The sequence below is a fragment of the Ostrinia furnacalis genome, unplaced genomic scaffold, assembly GCF_004193835.3.
Source record: "Ostrinia furnacalis isolate ACB-3 unplaced genomic scaffold, ASM419383v2 OfSCF6703, whole genome shotgun sequence".
Taxonomy (NCBI): domain Eukaryota; kingdom Metazoa; phylum Arthropoda; class Insecta; order Lepidoptera; family Crambidae; genus Ostrinia; species Ostrinia furnacalis.
The window spans coordinates 109,421-136,878 of NW_021136942.1; the positions used below are offsets into that span (position 1 = coordinate 109,421).

At 35.6% G+C, this 27,458-nt stretch overlaps 1 protein-coding gene across 2 annotated transcripts in view; it reads left to right on the plus strand.

Moving 5' to 3' along the window:
• The first annotated feature begins 744 nt into the window (after positions 1–744).
• LOC114362756 (short-chain dehydrogenase/reductase family 16C member 6) overlaps positions 745–27,458 on the plus strand; it is a 33,259-nt gene continuing 6,545 nt past the window's right edge. Inside the window, exons 1-2 of one of the 2 annotated variants that reach the window (XM_028318273.1) lie at positions 745–905; positions 1,792–1,858. In XM_028318273.1, coding sequence (XP_028174074.1) covers positions 1,800–1,858 — 59 coding nt within the window. In that variant the 5' untranslated portion in view covers positions 745–905; positions 1,792–1,799. Of the gene's footprint in view, positions 988–1,791; positions 1,859–27,458 lie in introns of both variants that reach the window. The other variant, XM_028318275.1, reaches the window with a different exon arrangement.

A 27,458-nucleotide genomic window follows, 5' to 3' on the forward strand; every position in this document is an offset into this window, starting at 1 on the left:
AAGGACTTCGCAGAATTTATAAGATTTTAGGGAAAAGGAGAGCTTGCTCTTTGCTTGAATTTGTGCATTAATATTAAAACACTATTTTTATTCTTTAATTATTTTAGTTTTTCATTTCTTTTTGAGGCTTATAACTTTCAAAAAGTACTTTTAGAAATTGTTATTTAGTGAAATGATGACATGATGAAAATCAATGCTGATTTCATTTTTTAATTTCAATCTTCAAGATGCACTGAAGGAGGCAATAAGATTTGAACTGCAGGTTTAAATTAAAGGAGACGTCCAATTAATATTAATAGTCTGGGAAACGTGTGCTCTATTTGTTGTTCCTATGTCTATGTCTACAGATCAGTCTACGACTTTATTGATCATTTAGTTTCATTCACAAGCCGGTCTGCGGCTGCCTTCAGTGGAATATTTCGGACCTTGAATAATAATAGACTAAGAGCTATGGTGAACGCCAGACCTACGTTATTTTATAATACCTGAAAGTTTGTCAGCGTATGCTCCTAATATAGGTTAAAATGTTGGTGCATTATGAAGTTTGGCTTTGGCAGCTATCCTAAAAAATTGTCTGGCAACGAGTTGGGACAGTCAAAACTATCTGGCTGATGAGGAAACAACTTCTCATCATTGCTCAAACTTCATGATGCACCAATATTCAAACCTTTATTGGGAGCATACGGTGACAAACTTTCAGCTTTTATAAAAAGACGTAGGTCTGGCGTTCACTAGCTCTTAGTCTATAACCCAATTCGTTTTCCGAACATCAGATCGCAACACAGACAGGCTGTTTAGTTCGACTGTCTTTGCGTCTCGCGCGGACGCGTCGAAAGCGCGCGAAACGCGTTCCCGCGCTCGAAGTTCAAGACAAGTTTTTTTTTTCAAGTTGCAGATTGTTTTTTGTAAGTATCTGTGATGCCAGTGTTATTACACGTATTTAAAAAAAAGTATTTGAAACTTCTGAACTGAAATAAGACTGAAGAGGTGAGATTTCGAGATAAACATGAAACCATTTTAAACAAAAAAATCATATGAATCGAAAATTTAAGATTTAATGGGTAATTTTATTGGATGCTATAGCTCATTTCAATATTTTCAAAAACTTTTAATCTCATATTATTAAATTTTTTTTTACGAATTCTATAACAACAAACACGTTATTATGATAGGTGAATAATTAAAATAAAGAAATAGTTATTTATAACATAATAAGTAAAAAACAATGAAACCACTCTTAATAAATATTGCTAACAAACTTCTGAACTTCCGGATCCGGACCGATACTCTTAAGAAGAATAGATAAGTAATTATTAACTTTAATTTTTAGCTTACATAATTATTATCATATCTGTTTTTATTAATTGCAAATTTCATTTGTGCTATGTAATGGAAAAAAAAATACAAATAAGTAGTAGAACCTTTTTGGAAAAATACCTATGATAGTTTGATTTGTTAGTTTTGTATTTTTTCTATTTATGTGCCAATTATTATGGTTTTCTGTTTGGTATAGCGCTTACTCCACTTGCGTGATGACCTTTAGACAGACACAGATTAGTACAAAATAGTTACTATCCTTTAGAATAGATAAAATTATTGAATTTCAAAACGAATTTAAAATTATTTATTGAAGAACCATCTCTGAAAATTTGAAAAATTACCGATTTTTTTTTTAATTTTCGATAAAACTTAGATAAAATCATTAGCATTTCGTCAAGTTACTGGACTATCTTAGACAATTTTCTACTTTTCCATCGTATCCGACTGTAATAAAGATTCAACCTTTTTCAGATTAAACAATGGCGTCAACAAGAGATAAGAATGGCGTGAATCAAAACCTGATGACGAAAGCTCCATGGTAAGTACTCAATTCAAATCAAATCAAATCGAATCTCTTACGGTTTGATATTTATGAACTATAATATAATAAACTTAGTTACCTATTTATTAAGATCACTCACACTTCATGTTCTAAGTAAGTCGGGCCTTACAAAGAGCTCCTTTTTAACGGGTAATAAGCAAATTGACTCTTAACACTATAAATACTTTATTTATTTTCAAAATTTTCCCCATAATAAAGAAAGTCCACGATAGCTGTTATATTGACGAAGTGAGAGGCCTGCATTTTGCAATGTCAAGGTCAGCCCGGTGCGGCCGGTTTGGTAACATACATATTCATATTTACTATGTATGTCATTTAACGTACCTACGTAGTAAGTAGCGTATTTGATTACCACACGTCCGAAGTGGAAGTACTCGTAGGTAGTCAAAATTACATTATTAAGGGTCCCGTGCCTCAAAAGAAAGAAATTAACGGAACATAGGATTTTTTTAGGACTACTATTCCGGAGGTAGCGGGTTCGATTCCCGCACAGTACAAACATTTGTGTGCATGAACATATTTGTTTGTATTGGACTGGGTGTTTTATATGTGTACCTAATAAGTATGTATTTACAAAAAAAAGTATTATATCCTTTGTCTAGTACCCATAGTATAAGCTTGCTTAGTTGGGACTAGAAGCGCAGTGTAAAATGTCCAAGGATATTTATTTATTATTTATTTTATTTGTTGTCAATCTGTCAAAGACCCTTTATCTCGGGAACGCGTTGATGCAGTTGAGGTGTCAAGTTAAAATTAAATCATACACTCCTAGGTCTATAGACCCTTGAAGCTGTAAAAAAATCAAACTTCAAAACTAATGTCATCGGTGAAGGGGTCGGAGTGGCCGACTCGAGATCCGAGGAACACGGGTTCGAATCCCACCGCCGCCGCTTGACTATTGTGGTGAGCCCACTCGTAACACAAGCTCATTTAGCTTAACACGAGGAGCTAACGGGACTATTAGTAATTTGTGTAATACAAATTGCTAATAATTAAAAAAAAATAATGTGAAAACGGAACCCTGGGTGTCCGAGACCGCACTTGGTCGGTTTTTAAATGAAAAAACTTACGTACGTACATAAACATGTTATAAACCTCATAAACGAGACGTGTTTTATAAATCTAAATGCTTGGGTACCTGCCGAAGTTACGTTACGATCTCACATAAAGTTTTTATAAAAAAAACTAGTGTTAAGGAAAAGAACTTCTCGTTTTCCTGACAAACTGGTTCGTCCCTTGCTCAAAGTGCTGGCAACCTTGCCTTTGTCCGAGACCGGGTTGTTTCCACTCTGTGTCGTTTTATTTTATACATTTTGAGGCTAACAATAAGGCTGGGTTGCACCATCTTACTTTAATTTTAGCAAACGTAAAAATGTGTCAAACTCCATACAAAAAACACCGGTTGTTCAATGAAAATCAAATCACGTTTATCGCCACTAGGCTTCCCCAAATAAAACGACACTAGACTGTATAGTGATTTGAAACAACATACAAAAATAACCCTCCTTCTGGCGCAGTCGGGTATAAGCGATGTTACTAAACAAAGGAATCGCTTAGTTTTTAAAACTATTTGTCTACTTCGTTTATGATATTATCAAAATTATCATAAAACAATGGTTACTATTTTGACAGTGGGCATTGTTACGATCTTATAAGTCTGGATATAACTTTTTAGGGTTCCGTAGTCCTGATAATTTTCTCATCTTCTACCCCGTCGAGTGGGGTATCGTTGGATACCTAGGTCTTTTAAAATGGTTTAGGGGTTTCTAAGACTATTTTTCCATTTAGGGATCTGTTTGCAAATTATTAAAGTTCAAAGTGCCAATTTTTGTTCGAGTAGGGCGTCGTCGTCGTCCCCGTCAAAATTCCTTAGAAGAAAATATTAAAAGTGACTTTAGATGAAGTAATTGCTTGCTTCTGAAATATATTGTGTTAACGACGGACAACTACGGAACCCTACACTGCGCGTACCACGACACGCACTTGGCCAATTTTTATTTAATTAATGAGTACCTCTCCCAAACTCAACATTGAGGCCAGCCGGCCTAAATCATATAAGTAAATCGTGTTGGTTCCAACCTATTTTGTTGGTGCTAAATGAAACTAAGTACATACCTAGTAAAACGCAGTTATAAAGCATAATAATACGTCCCAGGCATAGGTCAACCACCGGATGACGCGTCGGTCTCCTGAATAATTAAAATCAATTGATTACAGGCGGCGCGTATAACTGTGAAACAATGCACATGTTTATTTATTATTACTAGCTTTCCGCCCGCGGCTTCGCCCGCGTGGAATTTCGTCTGTCACAGAAAAACAATATCGCGCGCGTATTTGCTCACCGTTTAGACCTACAGTCCTATCAACTTAAGCTGAGAATTGCATTTGTGTGAGTGATCGCCAAAAGTACCGTTAGTAAAACACATACAAATAAAATTAATGTTTTATCAACCCTTTACACACGAGAATAAAAAAGTGTCAATATTTTAATAAAACTTTACTTAGGGGTTATTTTAGAGTTTAAATAAGATTAGAAAAATACTTTAAAAAATTTTGAATTTTAAGTTTTCCTGAAAGTATGCCCTCACGATAGTGAGGCTTCGGTATAATTTGTTAGTCTCACGATAGTGAGTGTTATACTATTTAGTTAATTTATTTAATGAAAACTACTAATTTATGAGCACATAAGTATTCATTTGGTAAGAGACCCCTATAAGTAAAGAGTAAGCTATAATTTAACAAGCAATTAAACCTCTTTTAGCAAATTGTCTTACAAAAATCGAATTAATTAAAAAATATCCACCTTTTGACAAACTTGCAAAGTAAAAACCTTTATTAGTTTGTTTGGTATCAATATGAGGTCCGAGATGATTATTAAGAGATTGTAAAATAGAACAAAATTACTTTATAATTAATAAATAAAGAAATAAATGTCATTTTTATGGCTTAAGATGATATGACTGGAAACAGCTTTTTTGCGAGAAAGGCACAGGTAAACATCTCACTTAGCACATTTAATTTTTGACCAGCTAGAACTTCCTTCCAACATGTAACACCTCGGTGCTTTTTAGCCAGGTAATCGTTCTCATCTGTGTTATCATTTGCCTTCTGACCTTTAAAGTCTANAGCTTAAGTTGAGAGGACTGTACCCTGGACTACGACAAACATTTTAAAACCAAAATCAGCTCAATCGGCCCAGCCGTTCTCGAGTTTTAATCAGACTAACGAACATCAATTCATTTTTATTTTATAGAAGATTACTAGCTTTCCGCCCGCGGCTTCGCCCGCGTGGAGTTTTGTCTGTCACAGAAAAACTTTATCGCGCGCGTCCCTGTTTAAAATACCGGGATAAAAACTATCCTATTTCCTTTCCCGGGATTTAAACTATCTCTATGCTAAATTTCATCAAAATCTATTCAGTGGTTTAGGCGTGAAAGCAAGACAGATAGACAGACAGAGTTACTTTCGTATTTTTATAATATTAGTATCTTAGACTAGCGGCCGCCCGCGACTTCGTACGCGTGGATCCCGTTTTACCCCCTTCATCTATCTTACGCGGTTTAGATTTTTTCATCCAAATGTTTTTTCCCGCTAACTCCCGTTCCCGTGTGAATTTTGCAATATCCTGTTGTAACTAAGCTTTAAGTTTACTAAGATACCTGCATGCCAAATTTCAAGCGTCTAACTTAAGTGGTTTAGATTTTTTCATACAAAAGGATTTTCCCGCTAATTCCCGTTCCCGTGGGAATTCCTAAGTATACTATAACCTGCCCAGGAGTATGAAGAATAATTGTACCAAGTTTCGTAAAAATCCGTCGAGTAGTTTTTGTTTCTATAAGGAACATACAGACAGACAGACAGACAAAAATTTTACTGATTGCATTTTTGGCATCAGTATCGATCACTAATCACCCCCTGATAGTTATTTTGAAAATATGTTTCATGTACAGAATTGACCTCTCTACAGATTTGTTATAAGTAATACCTATGTCGTCAGGATAACAGATAAAACATTTTTGTTGGAGAATAACGTCTATTAGCACCTCGTTATGATGATAGAGCTAAACTCTATTTGATGTAAGTACTGTAGAACCTTCCTAAAAATTAGCAACTTTTTTAAAAATAAAGGACAACGACCAAAAATGTATGGAGTGTGGTCCAAATTTCCACCACTAACGAGACCTATGTAGTAAAATAGTCTACTAAATACTGATTCATTATAACCAAACCGCAATCAAAAATATGCTGTCAGTAAAAAGTTATGACTGAATGAAAAGTCTGTTTTTTACCTTTTCATCCGAAAATAATGTTCATGATATCATTCTATCCATTGCACATTTTGGAGTAATCTACGCATGTTATGTCATGTCGCATGTGGCGCGGGGTTATAGATGAACTTTATTAGATATTATACTAGTTGTGCCTACGACTTTGTACGCGTGAGAATTGTTAGAATAATGTTTCCCATTTTTACGACATTTGTCTTTACTGCTCCGCCCCTATTTGGTTGTTGGGTGATGTTATTTATCTTAAAACCATCCTTGATAAATGGGCTATCTATAACAAAAATAATTTTTCAAATCAGACCAGTAGTTCCAGAGATTAGCGCGTAAACTACTACATTTTTCAAACAGTCATAACTTTTTACTGACAGCTTATTTTTTTTTCGTCCCATACTGAATGTTAATCTCTATTTAATGGACTATAAGCCAATATAGGTCTTATTGGTGGTGGACATTTGGACCACTTTTGGTCATTGTCCTTTGTGATTAGGTCTATTTCCCTCTATAGAAGTTTCTAGAGAAATCAATTAGTTATTAGTTAGTAACATACTCGTGATTTGTTGTTTTTACAGTCATGTAAACTTATCAATGAGTTCAGTGACCTATCCGAATTGTGATTAGGCTCGCCAACGCTTCCTGTTCAATACAAAATATATATTTCTCATACAAAACTGGCGATAACGTTATCACACAAAATATTCCATTCAATGTATCAAATTATATAGAGTCAAATCCATTTTTATACTCATTCAATCGCTACATTTACAAGTTCGGTTTGGAGATAGCTTCACTTCGTCTCTAGTTACGTGTCTCTAACAAGTTTGAATCTATACTTAACATTTGTTAGGTATCGATTCAAACTCGATACCTAATAAAACTATTTACACTCATCTTAAAAGATTATTGAAACAAATAATTAATTACAGTGCACCAACCATTTTAAAAACGTTAATCAGCTATATTTCTCTAATTTTCGTATTTAGAGGTCCACTAAGTACCTAAGTATTGCAATTGGCATGCCGTGGCAAGCTATACTATACTAATATTATAAATGCAAAAGTGACTCTGTCTGTTTGCCTGTCTTGCTTTCACGTCTAAACCAATGAACCGATTTTGATGAAATTTGGCATAGAGATAGTTTGAGTCGATGGAAAGGACATAGGATAGTTTTTATCCCGGTTTTTGAAACAGGGACGCGCGCAATAAAGTTTTTCTATGACAGACAAAATTTCACGCGGGTGAAGCCGCGGGCGGAAAGCTAGTTTATTATAAATATCTTATTTTTTGGAGTTTTAGATATCTTTGATATCTTATTATGATTAAACAATCGATCGATCTTTAATTACCTATAATTTAACACGAAACTCACGCGACTGACACACATTTTAAAACCACATTTCTTCTCTGCTCACGTATCACCTCGTTGTAAACCAAAAAGCATCTCTAATTCGCGTAAAGGAAGGAACTGTTCCTGATTAAGCGCAGTTTAGGTGCGCGTCTTACGCAACGTGCGCACGCGCGGCACATTGACCTTACGCGTACCTACGTGTCGACGCTGACATTGACTTTTTGATTTAAATAAGTGGACCTGCCGCTAAGATTATAGGTCTTCATACAAATGTCTTTATTTATTTTGGCCAAGATTTGGGAGCTATGAACGTCAAATGATAAATAAAAAAAGAATTGGCTCATAACGATCCGTATCTCCGTATATTTTCGGCCCTACAGTGTTTAGAGACTATAGTAAATGTCCGACGTGGTGTAGGTACCTTATCTATTCTTGAAGGTATCTTTTACCTATACCTTTGTTTGTCACCTGTCATCCTGTCTTGTCAACCTGTCATCCATCATTGCACTTGATGGAGGTCAATCCTCAATTTCGACTCCTCCTTTGCCTTCTGTCTGATTAACTATGTTGCAGGTCCAATGACAGTTTAACTTTACCCCCGACCCAAAACTTGTACCCTGGGCTGAGTGTGAGTTTGTTTACAACAAACGCGCTCACTATGTATGAAAATTTTAGTTTTTGAAAGTTCCCGCTAGGGGCGCTGTACAATCCGTGATACATTTTGAAAAAAGCTCACACTCAGCCCTCTGCTTTCAGGGTTCCGAGAGGAAGAGGGGAGGCTTTAATCCTTTACATGAAACGAATGTCGCTATGTGGACTTTCTATGTTTGCCTTCACGTTTCACGAAGCGAATGTTTGTATAGGTAGTGATCATCACGTTTTAGGTTTGAACTGTTTTTCGCACGTTTTTTCGGTCTTTGGGCGTAAAGTAGGAACATTAACGACTAAGTTTAAAAAACATTTTAATCGCTTCAAACAACTAAAAGACGATTAGATGCAACCTTGATGGAGTGTAAGTTATATTAATTTCAAAATAATGGTTTTATTTATTCATTAAATAATTTTATAATAGATACATTAATTAGGTAACAAAAAACTTTTAATTATTTTATTCTGTTTTGTCCACAAAATTGGATTCATGATGTATTGAAAAACCAATGAATTTTAATCATCAAGCGTCATCATCACAAATAGAGTCATCCAAGTACTTGGCAATATCCTGGTTTAAAAGTCATTATTAATTTTTAACGTCATAAGTTCATGTAAATAAAAAAAACACTAAATTCCAAGGACAATAATCGTCTATAGACTTTGGCAAAATATTTGCTGAATAGGCGCGATTAGTCAACATTGATTTAAAATTCAGTAAACGTACATACTAAATCAAAAGCTGGAATTTACATAAGCCTGAGTGTAGAGTAATTCCAGTTACACTCCGTGGTTACTGTGCAGCTCTGGCTTTGACTCAATAAGGCTGGGGTGCACCATCTTACTTTGACTTTAACAAACGTCAAAAATCTCCATACAAAATACACCGGTTATCGTTATAGTCACAGTTAAAAATTAGGTGGTGCAACTCAGCCTTAAATTTGGCTGACCGTAATTTACAATCAAATAGGTCAAAAACGGTCATTTTCGGTCAATTTGATTTCAGTAATACTCGTAGTTTAATACTTTTTTATGTTTTTCAAATCAANATTTTGTTGGTGCCAAATGAAAGTACATAGTAAAACGCAGTTATAAAGCAAGTCATAATAATACGTCCCAGGCATAGGTCAACCACCGGATGACGCGTCGGTCTCCTGAATAATTAAAATCAATTGATTACAGGCGGCGCGTATAACTGTGAAACAATGCACATGTTTATTTATTATTACTAGCTTTCCGCCCGCGGCTTCGCCCGCGTGGAATTTCGTCTGTCACAGAAAAACATTATCGCGCGCATCCCTGTTTAAAATACCGGGATAAAAACTATCGTATGTCCTTTCCCGGGACTCAAACTATCTCTATGCCAAATTTTATCAAAATCGGTTCAGTGGTTAGGCGTGAAAGCAAGACAGACAGACAGACAGAGCTACTTTCGTATTTATAATATTAGTATAGATGTAGGTACCTATGACGTACAGTTGTCAGGTTATCAGACAAAGACATTTTGTTGGAAAATAACATCTATTAGCACCTCGTTATGATGATAGAGCTAAACTCTATTTGATGTAAGTACTGTAGAACCTTCCTATAAATTAGCAACTTTTTTAAAAATAAATTTGTGATTAGGTGTATTTCCCTCTAGAAAAATCAATTAGTTATTAGTTAGTAACATACTCGTGATTTGTTGTTTTTACAGTCATGTAAACTTATCAATGAGTTCAGTGACCTATCCGAATTGTGATTGTGACGCTTCCTGTTCAATACAAAATATATTTCTCATACAAAACTGGCGATAACGTTATCACACAAAATATTCCATTCAATGTATCAAATTATGTAGAGTCAAATCCATTTTTATACTCATTCAATCTCTACATTTACGAAGAGTTTGGTTTGGAGATAGCTTCGCCACGTCTCTAGTTACGTGTCTCTATCGATTCAAACTCGATACCTAACAAATGTTATAATTCCACAACAGTTTATGTGAATCAGTGAATCAATTTTGTCGAGACGAAACAAATCGTTAGCAAATAAAACTATTTAATACTCACCTTAAGGGATTAAGAATTTCAGTGCACCAACCATTTTAAAAACGTTGATCAGCTATATTAACTCTCAAATTTTCGTATTTAAAACTCCACTATTGCAATTAGCATGCCCTGGCAAGCTATAATTTATTATAAATATCTATTTTTTTTAGTTTTAGATATCTTTGATATCTTATTATGATTAAACAATCGATCGATCCTTAATTACCTATAGTTTAACACGAAACTCACACGACTGACACACATTTTAAAACCACATTTCTTCTCTGCTCACGTATTGCCTCGTTGTAAACCAAAAAGCATCTCTAATTCGCGTAAAGGAAGGAACTGTTCCTGATTAAGCGCAGTTTAGGTGCGCGTCTTACGCAACGTGCGCACGCGCGGCACATTGACCTTACGCGTACCTACGTGTCGACGCTGACATTGACTTTTTGATTTAAATAAGTGGACCTGCCGCTAAGATTATAGGTCTTCATACAAATGTCTTTATTTATTTTGACCAAAATTTGGCAGCTATGAACGTCAAAAAATTAAATAAAAAAAGAAGGGGCTCATAACGATCGGCACACGATTGGTGTCTCCTCTTTTGGGCCCTACAGCGTTTGGAGACTATAGTAAATGTCTACAGTCCGACGTAGTGTAGGTAGGCCTATATCTATTCTTGAAGGTATCTGCCCCCCTAGACAAAACGCACTTTTTGATCGAATCGAAAATCGAATCCGTCAAAACTCCATACAAAAAAGGGGCTTTTCGACCACTTTTCGACTGGTTTGCGATTATAATTTGCACTTTGTCTAGACCCACTGTTATCTATACCTTTGTTTGTCACCTGTCATCCTATCCTGTCAACCTGTCATCCATCATTGCACTGGATGGAAGTAAATCCTCAACTTCGACTCCTCCTTTGTCTTCTGTCTGATTATTGCGGGTCCAGTGACAGTTTAACTTTACCCCCGACCCAAAACTTGTACCACGGCTTGTAACCTGTGGGCTGAGTGTGAGTTTACAACAAACGCGTTAGGAAGTATACAAAATGTATGAAACTTTTAGTTTTTGAAATTTTCCCGCTAGGGGCGCTGTACAATCCGTCATACATTTTGAAAAAAGCTCACACTCAGCCCTCTGCTTTCAGGGTTCCGAGAGGAAGAGGGGAGGCTTTAGTCCTTTACAAGAAACGAATGTCGCTATGTGGACTTTCTATGTTTGCCTTAAGTAACGCGTCATGAACGTTTTTATAAAAACCATCATAACACAAGTTTCACGAAGTGAATGTTTGAATAGTGACCACGTGTTAGGTTTGAACTGTTTTTTCGGTCTTTGAGCGTAAAGTAGGAACATTAACGACTAAGTTTAAAAAACATTTTAATCGCTTCAAACACCTAAAAGATGATGCAACCTTGATGGAGTGTAGATCAGATAACATTATATTAATTTCAAAATAATGGTTTTTTTTTATTTTACTCTGTTTTGTCCACAAAATTTTAACCACCAAGCGTCATCATCACAAATACTTGGCAATATCCTGGTTTAAAAGTCATTATTAATTTTTAAAGTCATAAGTTCATGTAAATCAAAAAAAAAACACTAAATTCCAAGGACTATAATATTCGTCTATAGACTTTGGCAAAATATTTGCAGAATAGGCGCGATTACAAGTAGTCAACATTGATTTAAAATTCAGTAAACGTACATACTAAATCAAAAGCTGGAATTTACATAGGCGTTAGTGTAGAGTAATTCCAGTTAAAAATTCTTATACATACTGGTTTCATACAAGAATGGGGTAATTTCTATTTCTGAATCAAATGTACCTACTACCTACTGCTTTTTCTATTTATTTATATTAACCGGCAGACAGTGGTGACTGAGTTTGTTGCGGCGCTTCTTCTCAGCACTTGCCAAATGTTGGTCTCGAAGGTCTGGTAGGGTAAAAAGATTATGAGACATGTAGAGGCTCCTTAAGAGCAAAATATTTGACGATTTGTAAGTACTATTTAATAGTACACTATACAAATAAAGAAATTTTGACTTTGATAAAGATTAATATTTTATTCGTATCGTAATTTTTTCTAATGAGAAAATATTATTTTCTCAGCGTTTAATTTTTTTCTGAACTACGACAAACACTTCAAAACCAAAATCAGCTAAGTAGGCTCAGCCCTTCTCGAGCTTTAGCAATACCAACGAACCTTTCAGAAAATACTTAGTTCAACTTCAACTTATTACCTTCAGCTACATACTTAAATAAGAAAGAAAACTTGACAATCTTAGTGTTTGCCTAAAAATTCATGCAAAATTACTATGTAGGCACAGTCAATAGCAAATCAAATTTTGTAACACTTCTTGTTTGTGCTGAACAAATTCCGTGGTTACTGTGCAGCTCTGGCTTTGACTCAATAAGGCTGGGTTGCACCATCTTACTTTGTCTTTAACAAACGTCAAAAATCTCCATACAAAATACACCGGTTATCGTTATAGTCACGGTTAAAGTTAGGTGGTGCAACTCAGCCTTAAATTTGACTGACCGTAATTTATAGTCAAATAGGCCAAAAACGGTCATTTTCGGTCAATTTGATTTCAGTAATACTCGTAGTTTAATACTTTTTTATGTTTTTCTTAGACTTTGTTAATGATTCTTGAGTTTTTATTTAGTAAAATCCAGCTGTGATTCGTAGATATTATTAGTTACAATAATATTATATTATAATTTCAGTATGTTTCACGAAATGTACGTTAAATATATTTTACCTACTGACCTGTATACCTTAACGTAATTAAAGGCAAGCGAGGATTACCACCTAACTGCTCATGCACCACTGCGCACGTTACCAAGTACATATTATATGGCACAGCGGTTTTATTACCAATGTTTCGAAGTAAAAAACTAACGTGTCAAAGTAAATTTTCAGAATCAATATCGTCCTTTATTTATGTAATAATAAAATGCATAGAGCTCTGAATCAATAATTTGTGCTACCTTTTGTCACTAGAAACTTAAAAGGGTGAAAAATCTGTTTTGGGAATAAAGTGAAAATAAAAGTTCCTGTAGGGGTCTGAAATTCATGCGAACGGTTGAATCTGCCAAAAGCCTTGTCAAAAATAACTGAACATTGCATAATTTATAACTGTCAAACATTTGGTTAGGAATATACCGTATTGAAGTGAAAAAGTTGTTAGGATGTATTGTCACAATAATACGTGGTTTATATCTTCACATTATCCGCGGAATCTTAGAGCGTGTTAGTTTTATTCACAATACAATTAGCTCACACAAGTAGTATCGGAACGAGCACACGGGCAGGAAACTCGGGCCGCATCCATAGTAGAGTAGATGCACAATTTTCAACATGCATCCGTTGGTGTTGCGCAACACCAAACTGCATAGAGCCGCTGCAACGCGCACTAGTGAAAGTCTGTTCTAACGCGTTGCCCGCGCGCACCAACTTTTGTAGGTAACAAAAGTTGACGACTGATCAGTCCTATATTTTCACTTTATGTAAAAGTGACAAGTACCGGACACTGTGACGATGTGGTTTAACGTTGCCTTCGTCGGGAAGAATGGGCGGAAGAAAAATTTGTTGTTCTTCAAGTAAGTGTAGTTAGGCTTAGTTGCACCATCTAACTTTAACCGTAACTATATCGATAACCAATGTCAATTTATGAAAAGAAAATTGTACATCGAAACATTTTGCGGCTTTATAAATTTTCAGTTAATGTTAGATTAAATTATAAGTAAGTACATAATTAATTATTTTACAATAATAGATCTGACAACTGAAAAACATTAAATTACTCAAATTAATGATTAAGTACCTACCAAACATTAACGATTTTGATTTGCTGGGCAAACCTATAGTGATTTTTTTATTAACACTGAAATGCTTATACACGTAGCATTATTATAGTTATGATGCAACTAATGTATTGTGTAATTTATGTATTAGTAGCGTGCGAGCTATAAATAAATATTGGTGTAACCTATTTACTCAAGATATTTATCCATTTACGACACAAAAATACCCGATTTAGAAGATGTAGAGTCAAATGTTTAATACTAAGTATACCTACTAACGACTGCATTCAGATTTGCTGATATTTTTGGGGTTCTTATAGAAACTTTTAGCCTTACATCTTTTCTTGTGTTACTCGTAATAGTTCTACTTATAATATCAAAATTGGTTCAGTACGCCTACCATGAGTTTACGTTAGGTGAGCTCGCTAGCGAATACGTCAAAAAATTCTATGAATATTTTATTTCTTGAAAGTAGCCGCTAGGGGCGCTGCACAATATGTCATACATTTAAATGTCATTTTTTTACGCAGTCGCTAGCGAGCACACCTAACGTAAACTCATGGTAGGCACACAGAGGCTCTTGCGTTAAACGTAACAAAGAGTTAACATTCGTCTTAATTACTAAAAAACAAACGAATTTACCTACCAAAACTTTATTTTGTTCAATAAATAAATCTTTTTAATTAAAATCATTGTAGCACTATGATGTTACATGGCAATCGCACGTAACTAGCGCTGAAGCCGAACGTTCGACGGATCGACTCGTGCGCAATGAAGAGGCGTGAACAGAACATTGCACGAACCCTACGCGTCACAGAAAAAGTACACAGTTAATTTGCACCTTACGTATGAAGAAATAGAGGTCAGACAATAATAAAATTCTGCTGTACGTATGCCTTGACTCCAATAACTTTCATGTAGCTAGCTAGGATATTCGAAGGTTGTTTTTTTATGCAAGGGCGGTCAATGTTGTTAAGTCCAGTTTTTTAACAGGATTCAGTCCCTAGACATGATCTTCTGTGTCACGAATGAGTAACATTCGTTCTAGATTTGACTTGGTGGTCACTTCAATACTTGAGCTCTAAATATAGCTACAAAACAGTAAATTAGCATGCCAGTTAATGCCCAAAAACAAATTTTTTTTAACGAATAGAGTCGCTTCTCAAACTAAATTTTAAATAAACAACTTGAAAAAAGTCGTTCGATTTTTTCAAGTTGTTTATTTAAAACCCAAAAACAATGTTCTGCTATCTACTTGCTTGCGAGATAAAGGCATGCTAGTTAGCGTAACCTATACGCATGACGTTATTGGCACGTACTAAGAACTGGTATGCAAGAATTGAAACCAAAATCATAAGGAGAAAAGTGTGTCAACAGAGATGGGGGATCCATGCAAAAAATGCAATTTAGAATACATTAGGTCTTGATATGTACACATTAATTTATTTAATTTCGATTATGAAAGTCTACGTTCGATGAGAAAATAATCCTTGGACGGGCAAAGTGCGCTATTTTAGTAATATTGTTATGCAAATTTTATTAAAGTGACCACAATTAAAGGTAAATAAGGAATTTGAATGATAATAAGGTGAATCAATTTACTGTCGATGGATTTTTCCATTTCTTTATTTTTATTACACGAGTAGACTAGCTGTGCCCGCGACTTCGTACGTGAAAATAGTTTGAATAATATTTCCCGTTTTCGCAACATTTTTCTTTACTGCTCCGCCCCTATTGGCTGTTCTTATGGCATGTAGCCTTCCTCGATAAATGTGCTGGGCTATTCAACACAAAAATATTTTTTCAAATCAGACCAATAGTTCCTGAGATTAGCGCCTTTAAGTAAACAAACAAACTCTTCAGCTTTATAATATTAGTAAGTAAGATACGTTGCAATGCGATTGTAAATAATGCTGAAATATTGAATTGTGTAGAAAATTACTATGATAGGTATCTAGTGGTTACCAAACCACACTACCACAATACTACATACCTAAATAAGTATTTGCTCATAAACATCTTTGTGGTCTTCCCTAAGTACATTGATCCTTAAGTTTTGCTAAGCAGTACTTACCTAAGTGTTCCACGAGATCGTTTACCTGAGAAACAGTTACGGCACACCAGGAAGCCGACTCGTTGGGCAACCTAAGCCAAGTCTATCTTTATAGCGCGATCAGAAGTGACATATTAATATTGACTAACATAATATTAGTACTGGGCATCTTGTGCCATCGAGTAGCACATCTCCGCTTAGGTATTTTTAAATTACAAATTCTTTGATTTCCTCTTCATACGTCGTAGGTACATTACATACAGTTGCTGTATTTGGATGTCTACAAAACCTCCTGTTTTTAATCATTATCAAATTATTTTTACACCTGAAAGAAACGTTGGTGACCTGAGATTTTGATTCAAGAATTGAATCTCAATTTACGTTCATTATAAAATGATAAAGATTTTCCAGGAACACTAGCTTTTCTCGTTATCATTCGCAGATCTTACATTTTAGTTCAAAAATTGAATGTCAAGTTACATTAATTAGATATACGGACATTGAAGTAATATTATTACGTAGTACCTACATTATAACTCAATGTATATGCATAGGCACTTAGCACTTATCTTTAATCTTTTTGTATTGTAATATCTTATTGTGATCCGCGGGTGGGGGACCTGGAGGCCTGAAATACAGGGTGACCCTAGTTTAGGATCCAGATCGCACACTCAGAACAACAATTTTATTGTTATCTTCCAAAAATTTTTAATGTACTATAATGAGTGTCTGATAAAATAAACAATTTTTATTATTTATTTTATTTTTTTATGTATACGGAATAGATTTTCTCGACGTCATTCCCAGATATGTTGACCCAAAGAGGTATCTTGGGTTAAACTTTACCATCAATGAATCTAACACAAAAGAAATCAGTTTACTTAGTATCGAGGGTTCAATCTATTACACATAATTGCTAAAAATAATATTTTTTTTTTGTATGTAGACTGTAGAGTCTATAAAATAAATAGTGCGTGCAGCGGAATTCACGCCCCAGCAATACCAACATGCCCTTACGTCACTGCTAAGATGAATTGCTTATAGAGCTACGATTAAAAATTAAAAAATAATTAATAATTTTTAGCGGCCTGCGTCCAGCGCTTCCCTGCTACCTTTACGATGTCGTCGGTCCACCTTGTGGGTGGATGTCCCACGCTGTGTTTCCCGGTACGGTATAACGATCAACATGGCAAGCATTGGGGGAGGCCCTATGTTCAGCAGTGGACGTCCTATGGCTGAAATGATTATGATGATGATGATGATGAATTAATACTTAATTATATTCAGGAATAAATTAATTTAATAATTTAACCTACTAAAGTATTATCATCATCAAATCCACAATCTTGCACAGTAGACTTCGAAACGCGCGTTTTGTCATAAAGGAGGCAATGCTGTCCATTAGTTGAGTGTAAATTATTTTATTATGATCTAAACTTTTACGTTAGTCAATTAAGGCTGGGTTGCACCATCTTACTTTAACTTTAACAAACGTCAAAAGTCTGTCAAACTCCATACAAAAACACTGGTTATGGATTTTCAGAATATTTTCAGGAACCGAACCGTAATTACAGTAATGCTTTGTGGTACAATTCGTATCGTTAAAGAATGAATTTAAATTACAGTAAAGTTGCCCTTCTGGCAGGGAGAGCCCTACATAACCCACCGGAACCCCCGGACCGGTAGGTATGCATTTCGATACATTTTCCTGACGCAAAAAAAAAGGTGGTGCAACTCAGCCTAAGTAAGTAAATACTTGGAACAAATCATTTCCCCTTCATAAATGTGATTTTGAAATAATAAATTAACAAGTAACANCATCTCATCTGTAGCAAATTGAATATGCTTTTTTTGGTTCAAAGTAGTCATGTCACTAGGACGCATAGTTTCCGAGGATTAAGCGAAAAACCGAAAAGTGGCACCTTTAAACCCCCCTCTCCCCGTCGGCTCAAGGGCTAAGGACAGGGACTTTTGCTATGTTCACCTCCTAACTAGTCTAAATAAAGTCCTGAAGTCAGAAATTGTGTTCTACAGTTTTCCATCTATAATGCTTTATTGACTGGACTATACACGAGTAGACTAGCTGTGCCCGCGACTTCGTACGTGAAAATAGTTTGAATAATATTTCCCGTTTTCGCAACATTTTTCTTTACTGCTCCGCCCCTATTGGCTGTTCTTATGGCATGTAGCCTTCCTCGATAAATGTGCTGGGCTATTCAACACAAAAATATTTTTTCAAATCAGACCAATAGTTCCTGAGATTAGCGCCTTTAAGTAAACAAACAAACTCTTCAGCTTTATAATATTAGTAAGTAAGATACGTTGCAATGCGATTGTAAATAATGCTGAAATATTGAATTGTGTAGAAAATTACTATGGTAGGTATCTAGTGGTTACCAAACCACACTACCACAATACTACATACCTAAATAAGTATTTGCTCATAAACATCTTTGTGGTCTTCCCTAAGTACCTTGATCCTTAAGTTTTGCTAAACAGTACCTACTTACCTAAGTGTTCCACAAGATCATTTACCTGAGAAACAGTTACGGCACACCAGGAAGGCGACTCGTTGGGCAACCTAAGCCAAGTCTATCTTTATAGCGCGATCAGAAGTGACATATTAATATTGATTAACATAATATTAGTACTGGGCATCTTGTGCCATCGACATTATTTGTTCAATTCTAGTAGCACATCTCCGCTTAGGTATTTTTAAATTACAAATTCTTTGATTTCCTCTTCATACGTCGTAGGTACATTACATACAGTTGCTGTATTTGGATGTCTACAAAACCTCCTGTTTTTAATAATTATCAAATTATTTTTACACCTGAAAGAAACGTTGGTGACCTGAGATTTTGATTCAAGAATTGAATCTCAAGTTACATTCATTATAAAATGATAAAGATTTTCCAGGAATACTGCTTTTCTCGTTATCATTCGCAGATCTTACATTTTGGTTCAAAAATTGAATGTCAAGTTACATTAATTAGATATACGGACATTGAAGTAATATTATTACGTAGTACCTACATTATAACTCAATGTATACGGAATAGATTTTCTCGACGTCATTCCCAGTACCTCTAGTACGAAAAACTTTCGAGTTCGTTTCGTTGCGTATTCAAAGTGTCATCGAAAAATTTTGTATGAAAAATTAAACAGCGCCCCCTATATTATAGCCGCCTTAGGCATCAGTACCTCTAGTACGAAAAACTTTCGAGTTCGTTTCGTTGCGTATTCAAAGTGTCATCGAAAAATTTTGTATGAAAAATTAAACAGCGCCCCCTATATTATAGCCGCCCTAGGGGGCGCTGTTTAATTTTTCATACAAAATTTTTCGATGACACTTTGAATACGCAACGAAACGAACTCGAAAGTTTTTCGTACTAGAGGTACTGATATGTTGACCCAAAGAGGTATCTTGGGTTAAACTTTACCATTAATGAATCTAACACAAAAGAAATCAGTTTACTTAGTATCGAGGGTTCAATCTATTACACATAATTGCTAAAAATAACATTTTTTTTGTATGTAGACTGTAGAGTCTATAAAATAAATAGTGCGTGCAGCGGAATTCACGCCCCAGCAATACCAACATGCCCTTACGTCACTGCTAAGATAAATTGCTTGTAGAGCTATGATTAAAATTTATTAAAAAATAATTAATAATTTTTAGCGGCCTGCGTCTAGCGCTTCCCTGCTACATTTACGATGTCGTCGGTCCACCTTGTGGGTGGATGTCCCACGCTATGTTTCCCGGTACGGTATAACGATCAACATGGAAAGCATTGGGGGAGGCCCTATGTTCAGCAGTGGACGTCCTATGGCTGAAATGATTATGATGACGATGATGATGAATTAATACTCAATTATATTCAGGAATAAATTATTAATTTAATAATTTAACCTACGAAAGTATTATCATCATCAAATCCACAATCTCACTCGGACTTCGAAACGCGCGTTTTGTCATAAAGAAGGGAATGCTGTCCATTATTTGAGTGTAAATTATTTTATTATGATCTTAGCTTTTACGTTAGTCAATTAAGGCTGGGTTGCACCATTTTACTTTAACTTTGAAAAATGTCAAAAGTCTGTCAAACTCCATACAATAACACATAACACTGGTATGGATTTTCAGAATATTTTCAGGAACCGAACCGTAATTACAGAATTGCTTTGTGGTAACAATTCGTATCGTTAAAGAATGAATTTAAATTACAGTAAAGTTAGGTGGTGCAACTCAGCCTAAGTAAGTAAATACTTGGAACAAATCATTTCCCCTTCATAAATGTGATTTTCCAAATAATAAATTAACAAGTAACAACATTGTAGGCTAAACAAAACACTGTGTCACGTTAAGGAAACTGGCATAATCAACGCGATTGCCTGTTGAACATGACATCAGTAAGCTATTAGTGCTTATTAAAGTGCCTGTAATTGTGTCTTATAATGGCTGGTTGTATGACCTTCATTTTTAGCGGTGGTCATACTCATGACTATACAGAAACTCTACCGTGGTCACTTACATGTATAGTGCTTCAGAGTAATGGACTTCTGACACGGTATATTACTTTAGATTTGTGCATCGTTCGTTTCAGCCGAAAGCCGTCCACTGCTGGACAAAGGCCTCCCCCCAAGGATTTCCACAAAGACCGGTCTTGCGCCGCTCGCATCCAGGCACCACCCGCGATCTTCACCTCATCGTTACATCTTATTTAATTAAAACATTCTTAAATTACGTTAAAATTAACTCCAAAGAACTTACTATACCAACAGTTTCAACTTAGTGAGCATTGCCTTGTGCAATATTTTTTTAAATCAGTAAAATGGGTAACATTTTGGAAACATGTAATTTATGGAAGAAAATCTCCATGCTTAAAACATTAGCAGTTAACATGAAATCCTATCTTTTAACAATAGCATAATAATTTATTGATTTTATGAACAAACTTAACAGTAGACAAGATGGTTTATGTGCATATTAAATACATTATACTCTTTCATGTTACAAAATTATCCTTTGTGTAAAATTTTTACACTATATTCTAGAGGCTTTAACCTCAACCTTGTGCTATTTAATTAAAAAGGCAATATTTACCTATAAGAAACTATTCTTCGACCAATTCATGCGTTCGGGCCATGCATTAGCGCATATCCGCCGGATGTTTATGTAATATGCGCCGGCGCTGCTCTATCTACGTAGCCTTGGCTACTTCATTGATCAACTAATTTCATTTTGAGACTAGGTACTGCTAATTTGTTGGGCAAATGCTTTCCGAAACATTCAACAAGAACATCTAAAAAATTTTCAAATTAATTTCGTAAATTCGGTAACATGTGCTTTGTTTATGGAAAGATTATAATAATGTTTTAATACAACTAAGTACTACTTAGTTATGTATCTACTTGTTTTTGGAATTAAATTTGTAAAATCTATGTTGAATCATGGAACTGAAAATCAGTTTTTGCATTTGCAGTTTAGTTTAGTTTCATTGTTTATCATCTATGTAGGGATATTAACAAATGGTGTTTCTTTCAATAAGTATTACCATAAGAAGAGAGCATAGCTACGCAAACGCGCGCAACGCAAGCATGCAATGTCGCAAACTGTTGCCCAAAGCATTTTGAAACGCACAAATATGTTTATAAACACTGCGATTGCAGACATGACTGTCATTTAGAATAATATACTATTAGATGCTCGAATGCTCCTTGGTATTGCAACAATCGTCTAAATTCAGCCAAACAAGACGAGCAAAAATGTTTATGTACAGTGAGTGCAATTTTTTATTTTATTTTTATTTTTTTAGTGCTAAATAGTTCAGTACATAGGCCCTTTCCAGCCAGGGTGCTTAAAATACTATGTCCCTAATATTTATAGCTTGCCCTACCACCATTTCGAGACAACATTTATGGGCTGGTGCTGAGAAGAAGTGGCGGAAGAAACTCAGTCACTTTTGTCAGCCTCTAAATACCACCCTAATCCAACAAAGACATGTTGTGAACGTTTTGGCTTCTTTGGCTATCATGAACTGTACCTAACAACACTTAGCGCATACATACTAAGACAGATACCCAATTTTAGCCTCCTAAAATGGAAACTTCCATTAAAATAAATTTATTCTCAAACCTGACATAATAAAATGTTTTCCTGTAGTTAGAATACGATGTCATATTATTATTTTCTGAGAAATTACACATAAGTACAAATTTTTTATAGTTTTATTTTGTTTCTTCTACTCATAATAGGTTTTTAATGTATGAAAACATTTAATTTTCTACTTTTTGACTCATACATCTAGGAAAAACTGTGATATTCTAGTCATTATGATATCGATTAGTAATATGGTATCATAAATAGTACGAGTAGTATCTAGGGGGTAAAAGAGTGCTATTCAACGGCTATGCAACATTATTTTAATAAGTTGTACTTAGAGTTTGTGAAGTTACTGCGAGAAGTTAAGCTCTACATGAGATGTGAAATTTCACAGTCCAAACAAAATGATCTTGTCTTGGCAGCATTTTACATGAAAATATTATTAGCAGGATTATCGTTAAAGGTAAATAAACAAATAGCAATTTTATCAGCAAGTAGCCCCACTACATAAGTTCTCTCATATTGCATATTAGCCTACTCCGTGGCAGTTTGGGATAAATAATTATATCCTCTTGTAAAAAACATGACAAACCAGTTGGACTTCAAAAAATAAACACAGACAGTGATAATCATGAACTGGTTTGAGTGCAATAAGAACTTGTTATAAAGTAGCAAGACCAAAGGTCTTTATTTTATCGGTGTGTTATAGTTAAACCTCGAAGTTCCGGCACTCCTAGGTTTGACTAGTCAATCCTCAGGTCTGACTAGAAGTCTTAGCCAAAGCCCAAACATTTCGGCCTTTGACTAAATAATGTTAGTCAAACCTAGGAGTAACTAATTTGGTCAGGCAAAGGTCGAAACTCAATTTAATGAAATCGGGGTTTGACTAGTCAAACCTCAATTATGACTTTAAACTAAACTATACTTAATTCTGATCTCGAACTTGTTGCATAGGGGTTACGACGGTCGGTTTACACGCGCACGCGCAGCTATCTCTGGTGAAGGTACGAGTAACTAAACTTATACAGTACTGAGGTTGGTTGTCAGTGTTTCTAGATCGATCTTGATTAATTACTAATTTTTAGGGTTCTGTTACCTTAAAGGATAGAGTTTAGACCCTATTATTATGACTTCGCTAAATGTTGTCTGTCACCAGGCTCGTATCTCATGAATCATTAACTTAAAAAATAAATAATTCAATAAAATACTTAAATATTTAAGGGGGGCTCCCATACAGCAAACGTGACTTTTTGCAGTTTTTTACTTGATATTAATTAAAACGTAAACAGTTGAACCCTTGAAATATTCAAATAATTTTAGTTGCATTTTAAAAATAAATCATAAAATTAAAATGAAATAAATATTTAAGGGGGCTCCCATACAACAAAAGAGTCGCACGGAACCCTTCGTGAGCGAATCCGACTCACACATGGCTGGTTTTCTATTTGCCGTCTACTTTTGACCGAGTCTGTCAGTCGTTTCTAGGATTGACTAGGCAAAGCCCGAAACAGATATTTTAGTTTCTACGTTTGACTGAACCGTTTAGGCACTTCTAGGTTTGACTTAGTCAAAGGCCGAAATAAGAATTTACTTCGGGGTTTGCCTGAAGGCCTTGGTCAAACCTAGGATAGACCAGTCATTCCGCGAAGAGACTGCATATCGACCTTTGACTATGACAGGTGTCTATAATCTTCGTGCAAATAAATATTTGAATTTGTTTGTCGGTTTGTGTATTCTTGACTCCAGTTCACGTTTCAGTAAGAGAGTTGATGTCTCTTAACTCGGACGTTTGATTCTCAGATGGGTCATAAAATCACAGTATTTGTTACAAGTAAGATTAAGTAATAATAACATACTACTTAGTAAGGAGTTATGGAAAATAAGTTAGTTTTTGTCTGGTTTCTCTAAGTTTTCATTTTTCAATTTTCATTTTCATAAGAAGAAGCGATAATTTTCTCATGAAAACGAGTAAACCCACGGGCAAAGGAAAGTCCTTTTATACCAGTTTGTTCATATTTGGATTTAAACTAATATTGCTATTCAAAACCAGTCCACTTAGCACATGTTTACTACTTGTGAGTTGGCCGCCCTTGACCTTAATTGGCGTGGTCGAGAAAATAATTGGCATTTTTTTTATTAACTTAACAAATAAACAACTACTAAAAGATATTTTTAATATAATTAATTCAGTTTTTAGTAAAGTCATCGACTTTTTGCATGGTTTTCCACTCATTTTGGCTTGCATAATGTAGCGGAACATTTAGGTACTCGTATAGTTCTCATAAAGTCAACAAGACAAGCTTGTTCTATCATAATTTACCCCTATTCCACCCTCTTTTACCAAAAAGTAGCCTATAGAGTGGTTCTTAACCTTTATGTCATGAGGGACCATTTTACCAAATGTCTGTCTTGTCAGGGACCACCCCATAATCATAATCGGTCAAAAGTAAACCAGTTTGACTGCAAAAATCTGTTAAAAGTGGTTTTGAACAAGATGTGCAAGTGCACTTCGTGGACCACTTGGAATGCTTCCAGAGACCACCAGTGGTCCGCGGACCACCGGTTAAGAACCACTGCTATAGATAGATACGTACTCCTTTTCTGAGGTTTATCACCATACAAAAGTTGATCAAAATTGGCTAAATGGTTTACGCCCGTATTCACAAACGATATTTGCTTAAGTGAAACAGCAAATCAAATGCACAGCGTTGAATAGAGCTCTGTGATTGGTTCGTGTGTCACCCTGTGCATCCACGCGCACTGTGAGACCTCATAGAAATGTTTGTGAATACGGGCGTTAGACGTGCAAAGAGACAGACAGGTTACAAAATATTCCTCAACACCATTCTCTCCTTTTTTGAAACCAGCTCACTCCTAAAGCGGCTGTCAAGATGACCAGCTGTCTGACCTTGAGGTCTAAAGACGATGGTTTCGAAATTAACCGCATTTAATCGAATCGATAAAACAATTTAGTCTCCGACTTCGATAATTAAAGACGTAAATGGCATACAATTATAATGCGCCAGGAAACCATGAAAGGAGTTTAAGCTATACCATCTTCGTCACTTTTTAAGGAAATGGAAATTATATTTTTTCACTCTTCTATGTAACTGAGGTGAGAGCCATGTCAGTATGTAAAACTAGAATGACTTTCAGCTGGATATAGGATTCCTTAAGCAGATGCGATCTTTTTTTTTTGTTGACACTGGGATCAAATTTCTATTTATGTGATGTGTTAGAGCTCGCATATATGTAGTACAAAAGAAATTCAAACATAACTCCAAGACTCCAACTACAACGCAAACAAAGCCACGATTTGTTAAAATTTAAATTTTTAGGCCAAACATAGTCCTGATGCAAGCCCTGCACTTAAGTGCATTCAAATTTGAGCTTGTTTACGGCGTAAAGTTGACCTTGTGTGAAAGATGATTGTGCCATGCTCGAGTTACACGGCTAAGTTCAAACCTGATCCGTCGTGTCACGGCCGCCGTGTGCGACTGGTTGCGTTTGTAGCGAACAAGACAGAGCAAGTTGAGCCATTTGAAGATGGTTGGATAGAGACATGATGACTGCTAATGTAAACAGTGCGAAATGATTGGCAAGATAGATAAAATGGCAACACCGCGCAATTTTTGGATGATAGATGATGCTATTTTTAAAATTCTTGCAAAATCCACTTACCTTGCAAAATCCACTTACCTTGCAAAATCCACTTATCCATGTAGACAAAACAGTATTTAAAATTGGTAGCCCGTTTCCCATCGCCAAAGAGGAATGAACAAGAAATGCTTAGCGGATCGGTTTCCATGTACCGTTCATCGCTACATATTATGCAGCAGCATTCGAAACTACGTAGGGGACCCGCATAATAGAGGCTTGGATTTTGATTTTTTAACCTATTTCATCAAGCAATCCCAATTTCGAGATCACAATTCCCTGCCTGTCGCCTTCTTCGATTTTTTAACGTAATCATTCGCACTTAGAAATGCGCTTGAAAGTGGAAATACGGGACTATTCCCACCTCTCGTGCCCACCACTGCAACTCCTGTGTAGCCAGGATCTAAAGCTTGACCGCCACAAAAACCCAACCAATGAAGGTCAAGTTTGTAAAATAAAATTCATAAAATTCATTTATTTTTGCAAATAGGCTTTAAAAAAGCGCTTTTACACGTCCCAATATTAACCCTACCCTCAGANGAAATAGACGTCGTAGGATTGTAATATTTTTTTGCCTTATTAATTATCATAGCAGTAACCATCAAAAAAAATTTCGTGCCTCTAGCATCAATGTCCATGTTTTATTAAATCGGGACCACTGTGCGCCCCATTGTCAATGTCATGGATAGGACAGTTCAGTATTTTGGAACTATAACAGACGCGATTTTTTTTTTAATTGACGCTTGGTAGATATCGAACTTCTATGTGTTAGAGCTCGCATATATTACAAAAGAAACTCAAACATGACTCCAAGACTCCAACTAGATCGCAAACAAATCCAATAATAGGTATTGTTAAAATTTTAATTTTTGGACCAAACATAGTCCTGATGCAAGTCTTAAGTGCATTCAAATTTGAGCTTGTTTACGGCGTAAAGTTAACCTTGTGTGAAAGATGATTGTGCCATGCTCGAGTTACACGGCTAAGTTCAAACCTGATCCGTCGTGTCACGGCCGCCGTGTGCGACTGGTTGCGTTTGTAGCGAACAAGACAAGACAAGTTGAGCCATTTGAAGATGGTTGGATAGAGACATGATGACTGCTAATGTAAACAGTGCGAAATGATTGGCAAGATAGATAAAATGGCAACACCGCGCAATTTTTGGATGATAGATGATGCTATTTTTAAAATTCTTGCAAAATCCACTTACCTTGCAAAATCCACTTACCTTGCAAAATCCACTTATCCATGTAGACAAAACAGTATTTAAAATTGGTAGCCCGTTTCCCATCGCCAAAGAGGAATGAACAAGAAATGCTTAGCGGATCGGTTTCCATGTACTGTTCATCGCTACATATGCAGCAGCATTCGAAACTACGTAGGGGACCCGCATAATAGAGGCTTGGATTTTGATTTTTTAACCTATTTCATCAAGCAATCCCAATTTCGAGATCACAATTCCCTGCCTGTCGCCTTCTTCGATTTTTTAACGTAATCATTCGCACTTAGAAGTGCGCTTGAAAGTGGAAATACGGGACTATTCCCACCTCTCGTGCCCACCACTGCAACTCCTGTGTAGCCAGGATCTAAAGCTTGACCGCCACAAAAACCCAACCAATGAAGGTCAAGTTTGTAAAATA